We start from the raw sequence: 23,913 nt of genomic DNA on the forward strand, positions 1-23,913 counted from the left end.
CAAGTAACGCCGCGAGTAACTCGTCGCTCCAATCTACCAACGCGATCCCCAGTCGATCGTCTCGTCGATCGATGAAAATTCGACGACAGGTGCGAAACGCGGCTGAATCAGGATCCGATCGATTTTGCGGTTTTCCCTGCAAATCGACGTTCCTATAGAGAGAGAGAGAGAGGGGGAGAGCGAGAGAGTAAACTGTCATCTCGCGAAGAGAACGCGAGTCACGCACACTTTTGGAATCGCGCTAGCGTTCGAGCTCGCAGAAACAACGTACTCTCTCTCTCTCTCTCTTCCCTCCTGTTTTCTCTTCCTCTCTCTCTCTAGATCTCAGTCGTTGAACGGTGAGCCGAGCGCGTATGCACTTTCCCGGTGCAACGGTCGCACCAAGTGCATTGGAAAGTGCGGCTCGCACGCAGTCCCTGCTGGCCCCCGTTGCCCCCCTTGCCCCGTTATCACGATTGGTTGGCTGGCTTATAGCTGGCACCGATCTACCTACCGAGCGTTCGCTTTCTCTCCCGACGCCTCGATGCATACACCTATAAGTATATACGCACTTATGCTCAGCTTCCCTTTCGTCCCGTTCGTTCCTCCATCGTTTCGTTAACCGTGGAAGAAACGTGACCGACAGCCTACGGCTTTTCGATCGAGGCCGAGCGACCGGCCGATCGATCGATCCATCGATCGATCGGATTTCTCGTTTCAACGAACCGCGAGGATTCGTGAAAATCCGGCCAACGACCCCCGCGTTTCGGCCGGCCGTCGAATCGAAACGTCTCACGCATTCGCGTTCCCACCAGCCACTGTATAAATCGTGATTCTACGTTTCCGCGTGTGTTCCATCCACGGACACGGTGTTCGCTCCGTTTCTTTTCCTTTCGCGAGATATCTCCTCGCTAGAAAGCGAGAGACAGAGAGCGAGAGGGGAAAATACACGTACGAGAGCAAGTCGGGTGGAAATGTTTTTAGAAGCTCGGCAAAGAATTTCGATAACGATCCCCGAGTAAAGTTCAATCAGTCGCTGCTTCTACGCCCAGCAGGGCTGTAGTCGCTTTGGCATGCAGCACGAAATCCAAGGTACAGAATCGTCGTCGCCGATATCGCTCTCTGAATCGACAATCAAAAGCTGCGTGTGCAGTTATGCGCCACGAATCGACGCGTGCACCTCCTCCTTCGAGCAGGATAGTTCCGAGGGAAAAACCAGTCATCGTCGGAGAAAGCAACGTTTCTCGCGACTGCGAAACGCCACGCGATAGCGTCCTACTAATTCCTCGACCCGGTAAACGTTGCGCGCGTATCGCGGCGCGTTATCGCCGAGTACGTACGCCGGTCGGCTCGCGTACGGAGACTTTGGCGAGAAAGCTGGCGCAGGATAATTAATTATCGTAGGGGAATCGTTCGGTTGGCGAGACGATTTGCTCGCGACGAATCCGGAGAAGAGGCGACGAGCGTACGCGGAAGCGTACGCGTACTCGCGATGCGGGTCAGTCGTCGTCGTCGTCGTATTCATCGGTATGCGACTTCCTCTTCACGGTCGTTCTTGTTAAGCCGCGAAACACCGTGAGGTAGCTGCCGCAAAGATCTGCAGGCTTGACGGAAATCGCGAGGACGAACGGCCGCGCGATCGTCTCGTAGCTCACCACCCACTAACGGAGCAAGAGAACGTCGAGTAATCCAGGGACACACGAGAAACTTGATAACCGATGCTCGTTTCTGCCGTTCACGTTCGCAGCTACGTGGAAATAACTACGATTCCCCGTACGATTCCCCCGTACGATGATCCCGGCGATCTCGTTTCCCGTTATCGCGCGATTAACCCACGATTTCCGTTCCTCTTCGCTCGATCCTCGATCCCTCCCTCCCCCCCGAGGATGACGGCGATTCGACGGGAAATTGACGAGGTTTGTTGAAAATTTCTTACGAACCGTCGCGGGATGAGGCGAGCTGAGCCGAGAGGCGATCGCGAGCCGAGTATTATTCCAGAAACGAAGATAAAGAACGGCGCATAGCGCGCTGTTACGCGTCGGTTACGCAATTTCGCGAGTCGCGAGATGGGAGAAAAATGGAAAGCGAGCTAGCCGAGGGAAGGGCGAAGGGAGGAGGCGGGAAGGAGGGAGGAGAAGGAGCAAGGTATCGCGTGTATCCGTTAACCGCGACTCGGCGCGATACCGGATTTGCATGGTGCAGAAGAGGCGAGGTGGTTCGCGTGCTCGGTTGCACGGCGTCGCACGGAGGTAGGTGCAATTAAAAGGAGGATCGGGAGAAAAAGAGCGAGACGCTTATGACTGGTTAGGATTCTAGAACGGAGAATAAAAGGGGAAAACAAGAAGGTCGGTGGTGGCGCGGTGTTCGTAGCGAAGTAGGAGCTCGCGGAGGTATAGAACCGCGCGCGATCGCAATGTAGCGCGATGCGAGAGCAGCCGCGCGCGGTGGCTGCAGCGACCGGTGCACGCGAATGCATATACATATATCTCTGCCTCGTCGTTGCACTCGGGAATGCGGTCTATAGCGCGTAGGATCGAGAGCGGACGAGCGAGCAGCGGGCAGAGAAACAAGAAGAAGGATCGCGACGGTCGGACAGAGAGGCGAAGCAGGAGCGAGAAGAGCGAAGGGACGGTCGAGAGCGCGGGCGCGGACGCGGACTCGAGGAGCGCGAAACAGTCCGGCGAGAGAAGAGAAGAGAAGAGAAGAGAAGAGTAGAGAAGGAGACGGAGGAGACGAGAGCGAACGGGAGAGAAAAGAGAGTAGGAGAGAGAGAGGGAAGGAGAGCGTGCACGGCAGTCGTAAACGGCAACAATTGCTGCGGGCGTTGCCACTCGAAAGCTCGAGTGCCTAATGCCAGATGTCAGACGGTGGTTAGAGTCATTACGGTCATCACTTTGTACCGCGATACACGATGTGTACCGGCCGACCGATGCACCGTCGCGCGCGCATCTTCTATCTCTCTAGAAACGCGATCCGTCCGATCCGAGTTTGCGATTCGCGAATCCCTCGCGAATCCCTCGCGAATCCCTCCGTCGCGTTATCCCAACTCCCCTTTCGACGTCGTCGCGTGGCACTCGCGACTCCTTCGTCTTTGCACCTATCCCGCGCCGCTCGCTTTTCCTCCTCTCCGGAGTATTTTCCTGCGTCCTTGGGAGGAAGAGGTCGAACGCGAAGTCGGACAAAAGGCTTCTCGCGGTTTAATGATCCTCCGGTTACCGGTTAGGACGGATAATGGAGGGCTTGCGCGAAGATGAATCGGAGAACCCGTGACCCTCCACGTAGCACAGAGAGACGGATACTCGGTCGATGGATAGGAATAGTTTCGCGCACGAACGCGCACGCTCGTTTCGTCCGTACGTACTTGCCTAGCACGAGTACACTAGAGGCTAGAAACGCGAAAGGGGAAGGTGGCGAGAACCCAGGCACCTAAATTCGATCGACCACCGCCGCCGTCTCATCCGCCGTTCGGCGTTTTTCAGCTGGACGAACGGCGCGCGATTCGCCGGCACGAATCGCGCCGCGATGGTTAACGCGAATGTCGAAGGGGTGAATCCTGTGGGAAACGCGAGAGAGGAGGATTCGACTCGCGTCATCGGTGGTACTTTCGAAACCCGTTTTCGTGGTACAGCGGGAACGTATATATCTGGTCTCCCCTCGCCGTTCGTTCGAACGCTGCGGCGGCGGAGGGACGTGGCAGAGAAACAAGAGGAACGGGATGGAGAGGAGAGGAGAGGAGAGACACGCGAGGTTGGGAGAAGGAGCGAAAAGGAGAAAAGAAGGCGAAGAATCAAAGGGGTGGAGCCGGTACGAAAGGGGATGGAGCGAAAAGAAGCGGCCGGTTCGGGTTCGAGAGACGACGGGTGGGAGAGGCCGACGAAAAATCTGTAATTATAATAATTACAGTCGAGCGGCCAACAATTATAAATCATCATTGAACTAGGCAACGAAACGCCAATAAAATATATATCGTACGAAAGTTCGGGGCAGTCATTAAGATCGGGTCGCGGTGCGCGCACGCGTATCCGGCCGCCTACCGGATACGTCCGTGTACGGCCTACCACCCGATTGAAAAATGTACTCGTTTATTCCTCTCAATTTCCATCGGCATTCGGCATTCGGTGTGCACCGGCGCGAGCATTCACCGCTTCTCCCTTGAATGCGGATGACAATCCAATCGGAGAAAAAAGAAGGCACGCGTTTCGCTCGGCCAGATGGACGGTCGCTGGTGTGTGTGTGTGTGTGTGTGTGTGTGTGTGTGTGTGTGTGCCAGGGAGGAGGTCGACGCAACGTTTCTCTCCTCTTTTTCTCCCGTCTCCGTGCAAACCCTTCCGAGTCTCTCCTCGCTCACCCTCTTTTCCACGACCGCGCTCGCGTCCCTCGGATCCACGCGCCCCACCCGAGATCCACGGGGTCGCTACTCGCGAAGGAATCGAAGGACGCGCGACCATCGGGTAAGTAGGTGCGAATGGGGAGAAATTTCGCCCAAGCGGAAGAAACGAGTTACCGCTGGTTGCGCGGACAAGCCGCAAGAACGCGTAACGACTTCGTTATCTCGGACCGAACGAGCGCATAAGTATAGTGTTACTTTCGACGATTACGCGGAGCGTAAGACGATCGTCCTTAAAAGGGGTCAGCAGATAAGGCAGTTAATCCCTTTCCCGTGGCCACATCGGCGCGTCTCAAATTTCAGAAACGCGCGACGCGTTCGCGCCTCGCGGACACACCACCCGGTTTCCCGAATCGCTTGGCCAGCAGGCCGCCCAGGATCTAGGACGGATAATCCGCCTGGTCCGTTTGGTCCGCGCGCGCACACGCGTTACGCCAGACACGGGGATCGGCAAATACACGCCATACGGGTATACCGATCGCGAACGGCTCGTAACGCAACCTCGGTGTCGAGAGCAACTTGTTCTCGCTCTAACACCGCTTCGGGGAAGAGCATCTCGCCGCTGCCACAAAGAAAACCTCTCGCAACAGGTTTCCCCGCGCGAGTGGAACGCGTTCCTGGCACGCGTGTTCTCCGACCGTTCGCCGCTACCATTCGCGCTACCTCTAGCCGGGCGCTGTTAACGCGCTTTTCGGCTTCCACGCCACTCTCCTGCACCGCCTCGATATTCCACCTCCGGCCAACGATCCTCTTCTTCTCCCGTCCCGTTTCTCGTACGCCCGTGTATCCGTACGCGTCCCAGCTCGCGGACGCGGATTCTCCGAACGGGTCGCACAGTGGCGAACGAACGACGATACGCGCGTCGCATGCGAATGCGCTCGCGCGAATTTATTTCGTCGCCGTATCGGCAGACATCGTCGGAATCGCGAACCACTTCGATCGCGTCCGCGGGAACGCGGATCGAGTCTCGATCGTCGATCGTGTACGCTATCGGCAGGGAAAGGCCGATATTTTCTCGGGATACGCGCGCTTCCCGCGCTAATTGCCGGTGAAACCGAGGAGAAAACCTTTCGAACGCGGCGTGTACCGCTGCGGTACCAATTACGAGTTTCCCAGCGTAACGCGGATACGTGGCTCGCGGCGCGACCGGTCCCGGGCGCCGCTGCCCTTTCGGCTCGCTCGCTCGCCAACGTCTGCACTGCCAACCTTTTGCAACATCCACGCGGCACCGTTCCTCGCACGGCTAAAAGCGAAACGTTCTAGCCGGCTGGCGGCTATTGCGAGGCGCGTGGAACGGCGCTCGCGCTATTAATTCGCGTCGTAATCTCTCGCGAGGATCCAAGGATCTGAGATCGACGAACGTTTGGCAGAGTGAACGCGTAGCGAAGGTTGTCGCGTATTACGCGAGGAGTCGCGACGCGGCGTGCAAACGTCGTATCGGTGGAAACGAATGTGTTTTCTTACCTTGAGAAAGCAGCGTCCCACGGGCATATCCTCCGGTACGGTGGCGTTGTACAGCGGCTTCTCGAAGATCGGCTCGTTGTCGTTGAGGTCGTGCACGGTGACGCGCACTGTCGCGTTGCTACTCAACGGCGGACGACCCGAATCGGTCGCGATCACTACGAGCACCGGCGCGGGATCAGCCTCGCAGTCCACGTGAGTTCGCGTGGAAATGAGACCAGAGGCTTCGTCGATGACGAACCACGTGGAATTGAGCAGAGAGTATTTGATGGCGGAATTGGCACCTTCGTCGAGATCCGTCGCGGTCACCTTCAACACCGGTGTACCCGATTCCGAGTCCTCCAGCAAGTGAGCCTCGTATCTGTCACGCGCGAATTTCGGCGCGTTGTCGTTGACGTCGGTGACGAGTAACCGAAAGGTTCGAACGGCTCGCAACGGAGGGGTACCGGCGTCGGTGGCCTCGACCGATAGATCGTAGACGGGTTTCTCCTCGCGATCGAGCGGTCGCTCCACCACGACCAGGTATATGATGTTGTCCCTGGTGGCCAGGCCAAAGTGTCCCTCGCCGCCGGTCAACGTGACGGTAGCGTTGGAATACTCGGTCCTGGAGTCCGGATCGCTGACCGATATCCTGGCGACGAACTCGCCCGGCTGCGCGCTCTCGCTGATCTTGGGCGTCGCGTCGTCCGACAGGAAGATGACGGTGATCGCGGGTTGATTGTCGTTCACGTCGGTCACGCGGACCGATAGAAACGCGCTCGCCTCGAGAGGCTGAGCGCCACGGTCCCTCGCAACGATCACCAGCTCGTGCCTTTCCTTCGATTCAAAGTCCAACGCCTTGTTCACGTACACCATACCGGTCTCCGGATCGATGCGAAACATCTCCTCCCGGTCGGACTGTCGTCGATTGATGGAATACTCTATACGGCCGTTGTCGCCGGCGTCACTGTCCGTCGCGTTCACCGCGAGCACCGGCGTTCCGACGGTCGCGTTCTCCGGCACGCTGGCCGCGTACCTCGTCTGATTGAAAATCGGCGGGTTGTCGTTGACATCCTGCACGGTCACGTTCACGTGCAGTCTCGAACGAAGCGGTGGCGCGCCTCCGTCCAACGCCTCTATCGCCAAGTGATAACGCGATCGAGCCTCGCGATCCAGGGAACCGGAATTCTGTAGATCCAGGTAGAGCACGCCGTCGCGGCCACGATGCTGGGACAACCTGAACGCGTCTCCGTGGTTGCCGGACACGATCTCGTATCGTTGCGTCGAGTACTGGCCGAGATCCGGGTCCTTGGCGGGTGGCAGCGCGCGTTTCGCGTCGCGCGGCGAATTTTCCGGGAACTCGACGTCCACGTGGTCGACGGGAAAGGTCGGCGCGTTGTCGTTCTCGTCGAGAACCTTCACCACCACTTGAATGTTCTGCGGCAGAGCGACCAAGCTGTAGGACGGTCTGGTTTCCCGATCCAACGGCACTTTTGTCCTTATCTCGCCTGTCGCGTGATCCACTATCAAGTCCGAATCGACCGCTGACCCGGAAACCGATACGATCAAGTACGGCGGACTATCGGCGTCGATGAAACCCACCCTGGTCCCCGGTCGAGCGTTCTCCGAGACCTCCAAGTATCTTACGCGCTCGGACCGCGTGCCCGGGGCGAGAGTCGCTCCCAGGACGAGGAACAGTAGCAGGTGCCGCATCCTGGGGCCTCCACAACCGCCGCCACCGCCGCCCTCACCGCCTCCACCACCTCCACCTCCGCCGTCTTTCGCTATTATCTCGATCTTTCCATTCCTGTACGATCGATCGTTAGAGCACGCGGCACCGATCGATGCCTCCAAATATTCTTCATGCGGTCACCGATATCCACGCTTTCTCTCTCTCCCTCTCTCTCTCTTTCTCTCTCTCTCTCTCTCTCTCTCTCTCTCTCTCTTTCCCCCCCTTCTATCTCTCTTTCTGTCTAGCTCTTTCGCGTACCCTGCCTTGGACAGTGTTGGAAGTAAAAAATCGGGCGGAAGAAAGCGCGGTTACTACGCGATCAACCGGCACATTAATCACCCACTAGCAGCACCAGCACCAACCAAGCACAATCACGTTTTCCCCTGAGACCGTTCCTCTCGTAAACACTCGCCACTACTCTGGAATTTCGTTCGACTGCGCGCTGCGTTCGCGCTTTACGTACCTCTCTCCGCGTGTTATACGACCTGTCGATCGTTTCGTCGGGGCAACCTCTCGAAGGTGACTGCGCCAGATTATAAACACGCCGTTCTCGAAAACACGCGATACTCGATGGAATTTTCCTCGGTGGATACCGACTTATCCGACCCCGTTCCACCTTCTTTCTCCGTCCTCTTCTCACTCACCGATCTCTCTTCCGTCTCCTTCTTTTCTCCTACGTCCTTCCTCCTTTCGTCCTAGCACCGCGTACGTGCCTCCTCGTCCTCGCTATCGGTCCTCCTCTATCTTTCTCTAGCGAGCCGTGGTATCCGCGCTGTCCTCACCTTTGCTGGAATATCTTCGCCTCGAGATATCGTACATTCCTCGCGTTAGATCCACGTCCGATAACTCGACGATCAACACGACCGGTCGCGAACCCGGCGCGATCGTTTCGCGTCTGGAACGCCCTTCATCTCTCTCGCTCTCTATCTCTCGCACTCTCTCGCTCTCTCTTTCTCTCGGCTTCCGTCGGGTCCGCACCCAAAAATTTACTCTTTACGCACACACGCGGTGCTTTGCCTCGCGGTTCGATATCTCCGTGTATCGTCACACCTTCCTCTCCATCCTTCCTCTCCTCATCTTCCTCCACTCTCTCGCCTACCGTTGCCAACTTCCTCGGCTCTCTCTCTCTCTCTCTCTCTCTCTCTCTCGAGAATTCGATCTTCCCCTCGATCGCGGAAGTGTTCCGCGATTCCTCTTCTTCCTCTTCCGAATTTCTACCGCGGTTATCAAGCTCGCGACGAAACACCACCGCGCAACTATCTGTCCTCTCCAAACTGTCACACGCCACTCACTGCCTGTGTATCCGTATATGTATATATACACGCGTGTGTGTGCGCGCGTGCGTGTGTGTATATATATATATATATAAATTTATATAGACGTAGACGAAGAAGCACGGAATCACGAACGCGACGCGACGCGAAACGAGAAACGTAGAAGATTACGCGACGCGCTGGAACGTCCGACTTGCCCGATCTCGTCGACGAACCGCAACATACGCTCGACACGACCTTCCCGTCGCGTATCGTAGCACGTTTACTCCGATCCTCTCTCGTCGTCGTAGTCTCCTTTCGCTCCGATACACCCCTCTCTCCCTCTCTTTCTCTCTGCACTCGCTGTTCGCTGTTTATACGTTCGATCCGAGATCGCACGCACACGCGATCGATCGAACGAAAGGCACGGACTCGCGGCGAGTTTTCGCGGATGCTCGAGCGTGGCTCGTGAACGTTCTCAGGCCGAACGAAAGTGCAGCAGCGGCGAGAAGCAAACGCGGCACGAGGTGTTGCGTTCTTGGGCCCAGCGTCCGTTCCGCGCGGCTTCGAGGTTAGGCATGCACTGACATGGCGGCACCTGCAAGGCCTACCCTTCCCCTGACTCGCTGGACTCGGCTGGCTCGGTCAGGGGGACCCGGCTGGACCCGAACGGCGGCCATCTTGGAGAGGGGAGCGGTAGTACAGCGGGCCCCGATATGCCGGGGCCTAGCCTGCCTGCCTGCCTGCCTGCCTGCTTCCTTGCCTGCCTGCCTGCCTGTCCGCTTACTTGCCTGCCTGCTTGCCAGCTCCCTCTCTCTCTTGCTCACCTTCCTTCTCCCTCCTATTCCGCTCTGCCGGTATTTCTTCCTCTTCCTCTCGCCTCGTCGATTTAACGTTTCTTTCCCCCTTTAGCTCGTTCACCGCCTTCCAACCTACCTGAGAGCCCGGTATGCGAACAACTGACTTACCATCGGCGCTCATTCCGCGCTCGGCCCTACGAGCCTCTTCTACGCCTGTGTGCCAAAGGTCCTGGAATTTCGTGACGTGACGAGAGAGATTCCGGATAGTTTGCATGCCCGGTACCAACTTTGCTTTTTTCCACCGAAATCCTGGAAATTCGAGCGAACCACGCACCCGATGCAACATCCCGCGCCGCGGCAATTCGTACGCCGCGCGGAAATCGGGCCTGCCGTCTCGCGAAAACGCGATTACGTCACGCCGAATTACGCGGCGCGGGTAGCGGACGTTAAAGGACAAGAAATTTGCATCTTAACGGGAAGCGGCGCATTAATTTTGACGATCTGTTAACACGTCCCCTGGGAGGGCAGGAGATCGATGTTGGTTGCATGATGCATGAGATATCTCGCGACGATCGCGACCACGACGCGCTGTTTCGAACTCTGCTTTCCGGGATAATCGCGTGCTTCGATAATATATTTCGCTTCGTTTCGCCGTATAGATCATCGGATGGTTTGCTCTCGCCACGCGGCCACGACGCCGCTGATAAATTCTCGCGTTAATAATTCCGTGCATCACCGATCACTCGCGTCGCTGCTACCGGTGCGACCAGGAATCTAGAAGCTTGACCCCGGCACCCACCCCGAAAAACGAACAAATTAACCGACTGCCTCGTACCGGCACGCGCTGGAATTTCATATGCGCCAAGAATTCGGATTAGTACGCGGCTGCTCACTCGCGGCTTCGATATCTCGCGCGTCCAACGCGAGGACTGCCATCCCGACGATAGGAGGTGGCGTCGAATTGGCCGGAAACTGCAGCGGTTGCTGGCACAACCGGCGTCATTCGTACGCGATCAACGGAAATGTCAACCGTGCCGAAACGTCACCGTGCGAAATCCAGCTGAAACGAAAGGAAGATCCATCGGTTCCGTCGGCTCGCGCGACGCGTCTCGAGGGTCGAGGACCCTTGGCTCCTCTACCTGACTCTACGAGTAGGCAGATAAATCCGCCGCCTACTACTACTCTCGCTACGGACAATGCGCTCGAGATGGTGCATCATCGTCCGTATTGTTTGCTCAACCATCGGCCACACGGCCCGCGATCTTTCGCAGGTGCTGCATGCAGGAAAGAGATCCTGCCGCGAACGCGTAACGCGCTCTTGCCTGCTCGGCAACCACGAATTCCCCGATTCCTTCGTCGCGGAATATCGCCCAGCCATCCATTTTGCTCCCTCTAGTACGACTACCTACGTACGTACGAAAGCACGACTTTGCCTTCATTCCAGCACAAGCTCGCCCGAAACCATCCTATCGACGACAATCTCTTCCTCTCTTTCCAACCCTCACCCTGTCCCCTGCTCCTTCTCGTTCTTTCTCAGCGTTGTCGTCTTCTTCTTACTCTTATTACCCCGACTTCTTTATAGTCGACACTTTTTCTCCGTCTTCTTATTTTCTCGCCGTGATTGTCCTCCTCCTAATTCTCCTCGACTCCGCGATTCTTCCTTCTTCTTCCTCCTCTTCCTCTACTATCCCTCGGCCGTTGCATCGATACTCTTTCTTCCTCTGGTTTCGAGGAAGATGAAGAAGGAGAAACTGTGCAACAGAAGTGCCATTGTCACCGTTCGGACGCCTTGCCATTAAAGAACGTCAGGGATTTCTACGAAATCTTTCCGGTGTACACCAATTTCGACGCGGTATGGTGGCACGGTGGCATGGCCGTTAGGAGAAAATTACAGAGTTCGGAAATAAAGGGAGAAAGAAGAAGGAGATAGGGAGGAAGTGGAAAGAAGCAAAGTGGTCTGCGGATACGAGAAAAGGGCACGCCGCGATAATCCGAGGCCGGGGAGAGGAAAGGACCGACAAAGCTCTCGTCATTAAGCGAAATGATTGCCGGTCGCGAGGGGGGCACCTACACCCCGGTTTGCTTCCAAGGACACGCCAGTCGAAACGCCAAACACCGCGAAAACTTTTCTCCGGCCACTCTTCCACGCCCTCCGCTTCCGGCTACTTCTCTCCGCATTTCCCTTTCTTCCATTTACCAATCGCGACCGTCCCTATTCTTTCCCTCCGCGATCTCTCTCCTTCCTCGAAACCAAAGGGTCGAGGGGAAAACGGAAAAAGAATCGAAAAAATTCGGCAGCGAGATGCAAAAGGAGAAGGAGAAGAAGAAGAAGAAGGTGGAGGAGAGGCAAAAGTAGACAAAGGAGAAGTAACTATGTTTCTTGCGAGCTAAGGTGCAACGATGGTACCAGCTGGACCGAGTCCGATCGAGTTACCAGTTTCGAATGTCCGCAGTAGTCGTGAGCGGCTCTAGAGTTTCGCGCTCGGATTTCGTAAAAAACGTGATTTCGAAACGTCGAGTAGAGAACTCGATAGACAATTTTGTGGCACGACCATCCTCGATTTCCGGTCTCCTGCACGTGCATCTCTGCTGCTCTCTACGCCGACCATCACCTTCTACGTACACGGTCCGTGAACTGCTCCTCGGCCCGAGCTTTCTTATCCCGGTTAACTGCAACGAACTATAGCTACTAATGTAGAATAATAGGGTGGGAAAAAAGGATGACTGGAAAGACGAAGAAGCAAAGGGAAAAGAAACCAAGGTAAGAGATTTCGTCGAGGCGTAGTAGAGGGGCACTGAAAATTGGGAACTGGTGGGGGTGATGGAGACCAGCCGCATAATGACAGGGTGCCTCGCGCCAAGGCCCCGCTAACGAACCGGCCCACGAGACCCAAAAGGGTCCAGGCTAGGAGACGACACTGTATTATTTTACCATTTCGGGGGTCGGGGGCATCATCAGAAATCATCGCCGAATCCATATAATCAGTAGACGGTTACGTGCAGCCATGATTTTAAAAGCAGAAGGAAGGGGACCGCGAGGGGTAGAAAGGACGGAGGGAGAGAGGATGAGGCCTAATAAGGCGAACGGTGGTAGGTACTTCGGTATCTTCGTCCTCGTCCTCGTCCTCGTCCTCGTCCTCGTCGTCGTACTCATCCACGACCGCGCCGCATCTTCGTCATCGTCGTTGCCCGTCTCTCAAAGATCTCTTCGACTTCAGAGTCCTTGATACGAACTTATAGTACTCGTTGCGGCCACTAATGACACGGACCCGATAAAAAGTAAACCCCTTCTACCTTTCTTTCTTCCCTCCTCCTCCTCCGCTATCTTGACGCGTTACACGAAAGGTGGGCCTTAAAACGTTCCAATGAGCTCGCAAATGCTCTCGACGGAACGATTCTGGAGCGCGATCAGAGACGAACGTACGAAATTACACGGGGGGGGGGGAAAAAAAAAAAAAGGGTACGTTTATGCACTTAGCTACGCTACGCGGTAACGAACCAGCGAAAGAATCAGGCGTTCGAAAGAAACTCGTCGAATACCCTGGCCGCTTATTCCTTTCTCGTATTCCGTAATTCGCCTTACTTCGAGTCCCGATCAGAAATGCTGGTCCGTTAGTTTCGATTAAGCCGCAGCGCCGCACATCGGAACAAGAGCGAACACGTTTTCTGAAAATTCCTCCCGTCCAGACGCCGCGAGTTATCCCTCTAGTTGGCGTATACGCATGGCGGATATGTAGACAAATATTTATTAGCTGAAACATAGGTTATCGTGGCCGCGGAAAATCGTCGTGAGAAGATCTCGAGACTGGGGCAATAAAGAGCGATATGCGATTACACGGTGAAAGTTGATCGATAAAGATCTAAACGAAAGTTGTTGGTGGATATGAAACGCCTCTTGTGCGTACCGAGTCCGCTTTGCGTAGGAACGACCGGTTTGTTACAAATCGAGGAAAACGTCCACGTGTCGATCGATAACTCGATTCTTTGAAAAAATTCATCTCCGTGGAAAGATTTCGAGTAGATTCCTCCCTGCTTCGTGTACGATGAAAAAACGGAGAAAAGTAAAAGGTGACTCGTTAAATTGCGTACGTCGAGTAAACCACGGGTACCATGGATATTGAAGAAGCTAACGAATGGTTAAAAAACACCGTGGGAGTGTAGAAGAAAATAGGAATACGATATGTAACCTGTATCGATACCGCGACACGCGTTATCTCGATAATTAGGGGCTTTCTCTGGACCGAAATATAGGATGTTGGAACCTTTCGAACTGGTTTCAGAATTCCATGGACCGTGTCAGCGAATCGACCGTAAGATAACGTATTGACAGACTGACCGAGCTCTTTCGTATGTCTTTTTCTAATCTATCTTCGATACACAGCGACGATAACCATTTTTACCATCCGTTCTCATCAATGTGTCCGTTTAGCTGCCACTTCGCTCCAAAATAAATCCTTCGAAATGAATTTCAACGATAATAAAGTGAAAACAAGTTTCGATTAATTTTCAAACCCCGTAAAACATTGTGAAATCGCTAACCACAGCTTCGTGATCCGTTTTACGTTCGTGAAAATACTCTTACCCCGTAACAGATTCTTATTTCACGTAAGTGTGACTATGTATTCGGTATGCTTATGAAGAAAGAAGTCACAAGTTTTGAAACCGTGCCGCAAATTGCACCTTAAACCGAAAATGTCTTCTAACCTGCGAAATAACGATTTATTATGGTATTTAAAACATTTTTCGTAGACAATTTCAACTATACAACATTATAAAGTTCAATTGCACGCGTAGAGTTAACGTGCGAGTGAGATACCAAGTGAGAGAAACAGGAGGAAGAGAGAGAAAAAGAGACAAGGCAGCAGAGACGACAGGATGCACGTACATACACACGCGAGCGCACACGCACGCACACTGATCAGAAAGGGGTACACAGCGTCATCTCTCGTCGGTAAAGTGTACAAAGGATAATACATCCCTGGATAAGTGATACATTAAGAAGTGTAAATAATATAAAAAAAAATGTCATATTTCATTGTTACAAAATAGATATTTAAATATATTTGAACTAAAAATAATATATCATCTTAGAATTTATGATTTTAAAGGAATAACTGGCCAATACTGAGGTTTTGCTTTATCTTTGTGTCTATCGACTGTAGTTTGGAGAGCAGTTTCCATTGCTAATATCGTAGGACTAGCTTCACCGTATAATAGTTCTGCATTAGTGTTTCTTGTCTGTATCCATGCAGCTCCACCTTGTATATTCGTACATTCTTCATCCTCCTTCTCCTTTTTCATACATATTTCAGATTCCTTTAATTTCTGCAATTCGTATTTATGTCTCATACTTTGCTCTAAAAAGCTCATCATTTCTTCGTTTACATGAAATTCTAAATTTTCAATTTCTTCGTTAGATGTTGTTTCTTCCAAATTATTTTCTACGTTCTTAGACTCGTATTCCTTTTTCTTTTGTTCGTTTAAAGAACACTGTTGACTACCATGACATACCAGAGACTTTAATGTATCTCTTAATATTTGATTTTCACGTTCCAATGCTATGCAACGAGTTCTCCACCAAGTTACGCTATGCCTAAAATTATTATCTTAAATACATTCCATATCGTTTGAAACTTTGACACTCGGTATAAGTATAACAACTAACCTTTTCTGCCACTCTTGAGCAACTGTGTAATTTTCCCAAAAAGAATTAGCTTGCATCGTATTGTTTGCAATTAATTTCTCTCTGGCAATAAAAATATTACTACGATCCGAAATAAATCCCCAACGTTTTGCAGTCTTAACCTCAAATTTTTGTTCACGACGACGTTTTTTCAAATGACTCCTTTTTTTCCGATTTCTTCCACGCTTTATAGCAACAAAGTCCATATCTTAGAGTCGCTTTTTCCAGGAAGAAAACCAATGACAATTATGAAGATACCATCGTTGATAAATTTATGTAAATGCTTGGAAAATTACGACCAACGTGACATCAAACGTATAACCTAACAAGTGCAAATTAGATCCCTCGTTTATGCTACAACCAATACATAATAGCTTATCGTTGAGGGACACAGTAAACTAAAAATTATGCAGCTCGTTCTAAATTTCAAAAGTTACCCATAATTTTGGAAATTACAAGGGAATTATGAATATCGAAGGTTAAACAGGTGACTTTTATTAGAAATATACAGTACTGTCGTAAGACTTTATACAGATTCAAGAAATTTGAACTTAAGTGAAGATGACATAAGCATTAACACCAGTTAAAGTCAAAATACACTGTAAATCGTTTCTGTTCATCATTTCACATTCATGTGCTTCAAAAGTATTATTAAGATAAAGAACATGCAGTTGTACGAAACTACCTCTTATTTACTAAGTATGCACGCGATCGATAATCGTACTTAATAGTACTTAATAGTGAATTTTATAAATATCTCAAAATTCAACGCTACTAACAATAGTTTTCGCTATAACTTTGTAAATTCGAGGTAATGTTTAACATGTACACAGCAGAAGTTGATGATTAGAATGTGAATCCTACTATCACATTTCGATCGAAATGATTTGATAAATAAAATACAAAGTCATTTGCGCAAGGTAAAGTTCGTTGGGATACAGAACAGCATCGCTTTATAGTTTCAACAAACTATGTATATACGTTCACTTTGAAGGCTGTGATTACGAATGTTGTTCCTGCACAAACAAATGTTGTGACTACAAAAGTAACAAATCTTACAAAATTGACTGTGATGAACAACACGTTGGTGCACAACGTTCTTCAGAGTATGATGAACGATCGATTCTGTTCTCACATGTACGATAAATGTAATCCACGTTCAAACGATACTTCGTCACTTCCGAACTTAATATTCCCACTATCTGTACTATTTCTTCTTCGATTAGCACTACCTTCATCAACTTCAATATTATGACCAGAAGCTTCACCATTTTCTATATCACTAACCAATGACGTTTTATTTAACGGCTCTAGCCCAATTATTACACGAACATTGTCGGGCAATCGATCCGCAACGGACATTAATTGATAATAAATACCCTCTGCTTTAGATAATGTCCAAGGTAATTCGATATGATGTGAAAGATCATTTATATGCTGCAACATGCACTATGTGTTAATTGAAAAATAAATATTCTTCGATTGTATAATCTCGTGTATACCTTTAATATTTCTGTGAGCCCATAACGATTTTCCATAAGCACGTTCCTTTCCGTATCTAAAATGGCTACGCACAAAAGCAGATGGAAATTTTTGCATGGTAAATCAGTCCACAATATTTCCCATAACTTCATTATGTCGATCGTGTTGAACTCTCTTTTAAATAAAACCAGGAGCCAACGAAAACAGAAAAACATATTTCCTGAATCATGTTTATTCAAGTAATGTGCTAATTGTGGATCTGTGGCATTCAAGAGAGTATATAATTGGCACAATTGGGCTTTCATTCCAGCTTGATCGATTTCGAAATTGGTACTCTGTTTCGTAGATGATAATGCATGATTAATTTAAATGTTATATAAATTTCTATATCTCAAAGTATGTAATATAAACATACCACTTTGTCCATAAATCCAACGAAGCACCAAAACGCATCAACCTCGCTTTCCACTAAGCATAAGATAGGACTCAGAAGATCGCTCATACCTTGAACGTATCCCAAATCAAAATTGTACATTACATAAGTCATTAGAATATCGTACAATTGTGCTAAATGTGGATTGTTATCGCCCGAGTAGTATGGATGCGTTCTATCCGTTCTATTTACGTCCTTTTCTAAAATTTATATATCCTTACTTTACAATCAATGTTACTTTTACCATTACTTTTTGCATCAATGGGCTTAAACAGCTTTTACTTGCCTATTAAACTCTTTCGATCCCGGTAATCAGAGAAATTATTTTCTTGTACAGATGTCATAGACCTCCATTGTAATTTCATCATAAAGTATTCATCAGTCTTCTTTTTTTTAAGTTCTAATCTTTCGATATGAGTAGAATTCCATGGATAGTAGTTCAATAGAAATTTCCATACTTCGAAACGTAAAGATGGTATAATACCCTAAAAAGTTTTATGATTTGTTTATTATGTTTATTATTCTTGTCTATAAATCAATGATGCTCCAAATGAAATTCTATAGCTTTCTTTTATATCGCAAAATACCCATTTGTGAAAAACAGTTTATACATCTAAATGATATGTACAAACCCCACGAAAAATAACTTCTTTTACTTCTTGAGGATTTAAAATTCTTCCCTCTCGGTCCTTATATTTGTTCCACTGTTCTTGCGACAGTGGAGTACCTAATGTGATCACGTATATTTATATACTTTCGACAATATGATTTGTTACAACGCTAGTTTTACCATACCTCTTGAACAAGTTGGTCTTGGAGGTAATTCTATACACAATTCATGTTCCCCGATCACTTCGTAGTCCTCACCAGAACCCACAGATAATTGTGGAGGAGGAACATCGATTGAGAAAGAATTGTTTAATATATCTGCAACTGCTTCTTTAACTGGGCGTTTAACTGGATCCTTGTATACTGTAATTTGAAGGTTTTGTTAAAGTGGTAGAAATTACTTTCATCATATTATTTTGATTCCAAAAATTACCTATAAACTTACACAAAATATCTGCAAATTTACTAAATGCTTCCAATGTTGTTTCATATGGACGGTTGTGTAAGTTCTTTACAAATTTCCATACATAATCTGATGTATTTTCTTGAAATATGTCTAATTCGGCAAATGATTTACTCAAAACCGATTGAACTTCATCCACTACGATGTACAAATTTTTATTTGTTCGAGATTTTACAAATTTAATAAATCCTCTCAAGGAATTTATAAAACTTTCAGCATTAGACAGCTGAAAGAAGGCAACATAGGTGGTACCATCCTTTTGCATAAATATAAGCTGTTGCCCCCCATGATTTACACGAAAGGAATTTAAATCCGAGAACAAAATTCTAACAATCCTTGTACGCCCAAAGGAATCTGGACCTTCTGACGAAGAACGGGTATGTCTGACATGAGTATCTACCAGAGACCATTCTGGATCTTGATCTTGATTTTCTAACACAACAGAGTCCTCTATAGGTTTCCATTCTATGCATTTTCCAAAACTCTGTAATTATGCCACAAAAGTGTTATGCATTGTTACGAATAGCAAATCATAATTTAAACCAAGCATACTTACATACTCAACAATATTTAACGTGCCTAGACTGTGAAATTCATCTTCCCTTGTACTTGCATTTCGTAATACCACTCCCGTATGAATGCACAGATCCTAATTAATAGTGAATTATGTAACATACACACGTGTATAAAATAAATCTAATTATTTAATATACGTTTCAATCTATAGAACCTATATTAAGAAATAACGAATAATACACTAAAGTAGGTTTCATAGTAATCACATAACCTCACTCATAATGTCATTGTCAAATCAAATAAAATTTAACGAAATTAAAGATGACAACATTGTATAATTGTTCTAAGGATAGAAACGAATGATATTTTACGAATAATATATCCGCATAAGATTCAATTCAATCTTATTGACGTACCACAACCAGTGCATGTGACTTGAATGTTTACGTCACTTATGAAATTGACAGAGCATACGTTCAAATTGTATTTTACAACATCGAAAATCGGGATCGGATCATCAACACAGGCACCACTAACTCATAAATGGTTCTTACCTTTCCCTGTTCTGTGGGTTCAAACATTTTATGTCTATTTCTGTTTAAATCAACAGCCTGAGAGAATTATGGCTGATTTCGACGCATTCCTTCTACTGTCCTATAACTTCACTTTCTTTCTTCCTCTATTTTATTGTCTTTGTTCACTCATGTAATCGTGTATCTGCGAGGTACCACCGTTTACGAGGATAACCGTGTCTCCCTAGCGTTATTTTGCTCGCAATAAACAAAAGAGATATTTCATCGTTAACTTTGATGTATCTCCGATAACCGAATACTGTAAAACATTTCGTAATAATTTAAATAACTCGTTGTAAATTACTCTCGTTGAATATAAACTTTACATGACGAACGCTGAAAGATCGCAACATACTACGTATGAGTAAGCGTTTAATCGCGACCTCTAGCATAAACGTAACTCTTTCTCTCTTACAGCTGTTCATTCATTTCAGCGTTATACCTCGTACAAACAACACGAAGCCGCAACAAGTCGAATATTACATTTATATTAGTAAAATAAATTTCGAATCTATATAACATTTAGTTCATACCTTTCATAGAATAGTAAATTTTATTTTCCGATTATAAAATAAAAATGATCATAGGATAGCTTTTACGAAAGAATTCATTCTTGATAATAATTTCAGATTACCTTGAAGACACCTGTAAAATTGCCATCTTTAATACATACTTGCGTAGTTTTTCCACGTCAATCGTTTCATTGGAAGGAAATATCACTGAAAGAAAGACCACCTATTCTGTACACTCATCGATTAAATTTCTTAATGACATTAGTCATTACCTTTACCTTGTGCTAAGCACGTTAATCAAAGTAAGAAAACATTAATGAAAAGGAGCACGAAACAAGTTACTTTCTATCCAAAAAAAAAAAAAAAAAAAAAAAAAAAAAAAAAAAAAAAAAAAGGAAATTATTTTGACCATGTTTAATATTACAAATTTTTCTATAGGATTTTCTAAACTGTACATCTACATCCTTGTAATACTTTTTTGGAACACCATAGAATAATATTTCTATGATATTTATCGTTACAAAAAGGTTGAAATTGTAATCAACTCCTTTGTGTTACAGCCTTTGTTACACATGTCCTGTGATTGCGAGATGCAAACGTCATTCTGATCTGGCATGCATTAATAAAATACAGTTATTCGTTACTCATCCATAAATGACACGTATGAATATACGTATATAATATTTTTAACACAGTGACTATAAATAGTTTATACTTTGTTGCCTATCGTGCTTTAATACGTGCATAACGTTAAAAAGGTAAATTAAATTAATTTTGCTTCGCCTTCGGTCGAAATTTTTAGTAATTTCAATACAATATCAAGAAGTATTTAATCCAGAATACTTCGAGATAAGTTACGATCTATCTATGAACGGATTTGAATGAAATCAGTCTAAAGACAAAGTCGATATTCCGTTCCTTTGTTCTAATGCATTTAGTGTCGAGGAGGATATTCGCCTTTCGCGATGCAGACATCAAACCAAGTGCAGCTGCACCGAACATCATGGCCTGAACAACATACTACGTAATGGGAATAACAAAACTGGATCACGATATATCGGTACGAGCAATTTTTAATCGAACTGATTATAAAAATGGTCGTTGCAAGATCACAAACACGTGGTAAACTCTTTTGTAATTAGTCGTTTTAAAATCGAGCTTCAATCTTCATGGCAAAGTACACACTTGCAGATTGTTTTTCGATATTACTTCGAGATTAGCGAATTGCGTGACTTCGAATGTTGAAAATAATTCGATTAATTTCCAGCTGCAGCGAAATTGTATCAAAATACAGAGATGTGCTATCGTAACCCAAGCCCCGTGAAATGCGAGGAGTCGAAATTGTCTTCGTCGGGTATTTACTCATAAATCTTAAGTTTCTAGAGATGGTCGTAACAAAAAGTAGTACAAAGTTCACTGCTAGCCAAAGGATAACAAAGGATAAGACACTTTCGTGGTAGAAAGTAATCGAGTGGTAAAAATGATGTCAGGTATCGTTCTGACATTTATAACGAAAATTTGAGTCGAGGTGAATCAAGATCGCCAAAATGTAGACACGGCTACAATTTGTGTGCATGTGCATCGATCCACGAGTTACAAAATTTACATCAATGTACAAAACATAGTGCAAAATTTCGAAATGTCTGCGCGAAATTGTTATTCCGCGTTACTTCGTCTCGCTTCATCTGAAATACACACGCTTGTTCAATGTTTAACGATATTTCGGAATAGTGTCTTCTCTCGAAATAGAGTACCAAAGATTACGCAAAAATTGGCTTCTAGGAGCACCCCTCCCCCGATTGCTGCCGAATCGTTTCTGTATACAAACGGTATTAATTAAAAATAGGTCGACGCAAGTTCTGCCACGTGTTTGCTGATCATACGACATGGAATATTTAATAATTTAATTTATGACATAGACATTTATCACATCGGCATAAATATGTTGTTCGATATAGTGCACGCGTACCGTACATACGTATGCAATACTAGTTTCCGCTCAAATAAGGCGGAAATGTGATTAAATGTTACAAAAAAATTGTACCCTCGAACTTTGATCGTAACTATTGTAAATGATAAGAATACTATTAAGAAGAGAAGAACAAACTTAATATTTCTTTAAAATTCGCTTTTTCACGCATTTCTTTTATGCAATTCGTATGCATCGATGTTACCTTGGTCAAGGATTTATCATTTTAAGAAGCATTTAGATGTATTCCTCTCGAGGAAGAAATTATTGACTGTTTCAGTGATTTATACTTTGCCTGGAAATTACGCGTACAAGTATACCTATGTCATTCGATGATTTTTCAAAGGATTTGGAGACGTTTGAAACAATTTCTTTAGGAAAATATTCGTATACTTGACCCTCATCGAAGAATCAAAATCCATCGAACTTACCTTGTACATTCCTATTGTCATTCATACCGTTCTTGGCCCGTTCTTGTTTATGTTAACTTGGCTAAATGAAAGACAATCTATCATTTGAATTCCATCGGCACTCAATGCAAAAATCTGTACGATTCAGCGAACGACTGCTTCGAAAATATCCTTGTATCAACAGAACGCGTATATATATATATATGTACAGCACGGATTTATGATATTTCGATTATTCTCTTGGTTACGTTATCATACTACTGAGAATGAAATTGTAACCGTGCAGAGCTAAATTCTGATAAAAATTTGTACAATTTAGACAGTCATGTTGGCTTTCATTAGACAGATACCAAAATGTTGATAATGGCAACTATTGGTCCCGATCTTTTCCTGATAAAAATCCATTGAAATTAAAGAAAGATTACGTACAGAGATTCGCGATATACGTATCTTCTAATCGTGGCATCCAAAGTCGCTTGAAGTGTACCTAGAAATGCATGAAGATAGCACTCGAGTTAGAGCCGAAGTTAAACTTCGATTTTCATTCACGAGTACAGTTGCTCTCGCCGCGATAGGCTGGGTGCATTACCTATCTCTTTCTTTGCACTCACGATGAGTCAAGCGCGTTTCATTCGTGCAGATGTACCGGGATACGGGTACATTTGCACCGAACATCAAGCTAGTGCTAGAGTATCGACCCACAGCATGTGGTAACTCATTCTCCCTTCTTCGTTGCTCGCCTCTTTCTTGCTTCCTCTTGAACGTCGCGCCTCGTTCACCTATTCCCCGTCTCGATTCTTCTAATATAATTCGCTCCTTTCTCTTTCCTTGTATTGCCCCTTCTCTTTTGCGCGCCACGAAATATAGATTTCATCGAGGTTGAAATTTACGGAACCGTCCACGGGAATTTCAACCCTATGACGACGGAGCACATTGTTGTGCATGCGCGAAGAAATGCAGGAACGTGCTACCTCGTCGGTACGCCCCAGCTCTACGGCCGAACTTTCAAAACTCCTACATAACTTCGGGACGCGCGCACCCGGGACTCTGTCTATTGTTTCTCGTGCAAATCGCGGAACTAACTCTCGAGAAGAGATGATGCTTGGCCTTCGACCCATATCGTGTATCATGCACGCAAATTATACACAGATATTCCATCGTTTCGTTTATTCCTATCATTACACCGAGTTGTTCCGTGTGCGAAAAATAGCGGTGGCAGAATTTCATAGTCATCGGTTTTTCCCTCTTCGAGAGCCTGCCGCACCCTTACGTAAGGTCTTTTCAACCAACTTACCGCGAAACAGAGATTAAAGTGTTATTATTCGAATCGATAATATCGAAGTAGGTTCATTAATAAACAAGCCTCCCGAGACTCGGTCTGTACTTACGTTCGATCGTTTATTCCCATTACATTTGCCTTTCTCGCGAAATTACGAGTGATTAGGAGTTCGTTGTTGCGCAAGGTCAGGCACAAAGGCAGAAAAGAGGCTGAAAGGAAGTCGAAATATTTCCATATGGTGTTTATCTTCGTCGGAGGTAATTGCAAAGAGAAGAAAATATCCTGAGTCATCGGTAATGAAAGGATAACGCAAAGCGTAGCGCGGTTGGTTTGATCGCGTGATTCGCACTCGAAGACCATTCGAAACCGAGAAACCGAGGAAACAAGTAAGTGG

At 47.1% G+C, this 23,913-nt stretch overlaps 3 protein-coding genes across 4 annotated transcripts; all 3 read right to left on the reverse strand.

The window, feature by feature from the left end:
- Positions 1–1,478: 1,478 nt before the first annotated feature.
- Positions 1,479–9,772, reverse strand: LOC108550742 (protein dachsous). The gene is made up of 4 exons (XM_017904576.1): positions 9,760–9,772; positions 6,800–7,590; positions 5,831–6,724; positions 1,479–1,640 (listed from the first exon to the last, which is right to left on the reverse strand). Exons 1-4 carry the CDS (start codon positions 9,770–9,772, stop codon positions 1,479–1,481), a joined length of 1,860 nt encoding a protein of 619 aa, XP_017760065.1.
- Positions 9,773–14,454: 4,682 nt separating this feature from the next.
- Positions 14,455–15,622, reverse strand: LOC108550763 (uncharacterized). The gene is made up of 2 exons (XM_017904601.1): positions 15,257–15,622; positions 14,455–15,184 (listed from the first exon to the last, which is right to left on the reverse strand). The coding sequence occupies exons 1-2, from the start codon at positions 15,478–15,480 to the stop codon at positions 14,686–14,688; spliced, it is 723 nt and encodes a 240-aa protein (XP_017760090.1). The 5' UTR covers positions 15,481–15,622; the 3' UTR covers positions 14,455–14,685.
- A 527-nt stretch (positions 15,623–16,149) lies between these two features.
- Tbc1d15-17 (TBC1 domain family member 15/17) lies at positions 16,150–19,669 on the reverse strand. 2 transcript variants are annotated; one of them, XM_017904590.1, is made up of 9 exons: positions 19,332–19,669; positions 18,818–18,910; positions 18,244–18,745; positions 17,985–18,161; positions 17,822–17,916; positions 17,476–17,674; positions 17,172–17,389; positions 16,777–17,091; positions 16,150–16,711 (listed from the first exon to the last, which is right to left on the reverse strand). In XM_017904590.1, the coding sequence occupies exons 1-9, from the start codon at positions 19,356–19,358 to the stop codon at positions 16,406–16,408; spliced, it is 1,932 nt and encodes a 643-aa protein (XP_017760079.1). In that variant the 5' UTR covers positions 19,359–19,669; the 3' UTR covers positions 16,150–16,405. The 2 variants fall into 2 exon arrangements, with proteins under 2 accessions (XP_017760079.1, XP_017760081.1); XM_017904592.1 differs by lacking the exon at positions 19,332–19,669 and adding an exon at positions 19,194–19,217 and having other exon boundaries at positions 16,153–16,711.
- Between the last annotated feature and the right edge of the window lie 4,244 nt (positions 19,670–23,913).

Source organism: Eufriesea mexicana, unplaced genomic scaffold (assembly GCF_001483705.2).
Source record: "Eufriesea mexicana isolate 0111107269 unplaced genomic scaffold, ASM148370v2 scaffold2928, whole genome shotgun sequence".
Classification (NCBI taxonomy): Eukaryota; Metazoa; Arthropoda; class Insecta; order Hymenoptera; family Apidae; genus Eufriesea; species Eufriesea mexicana.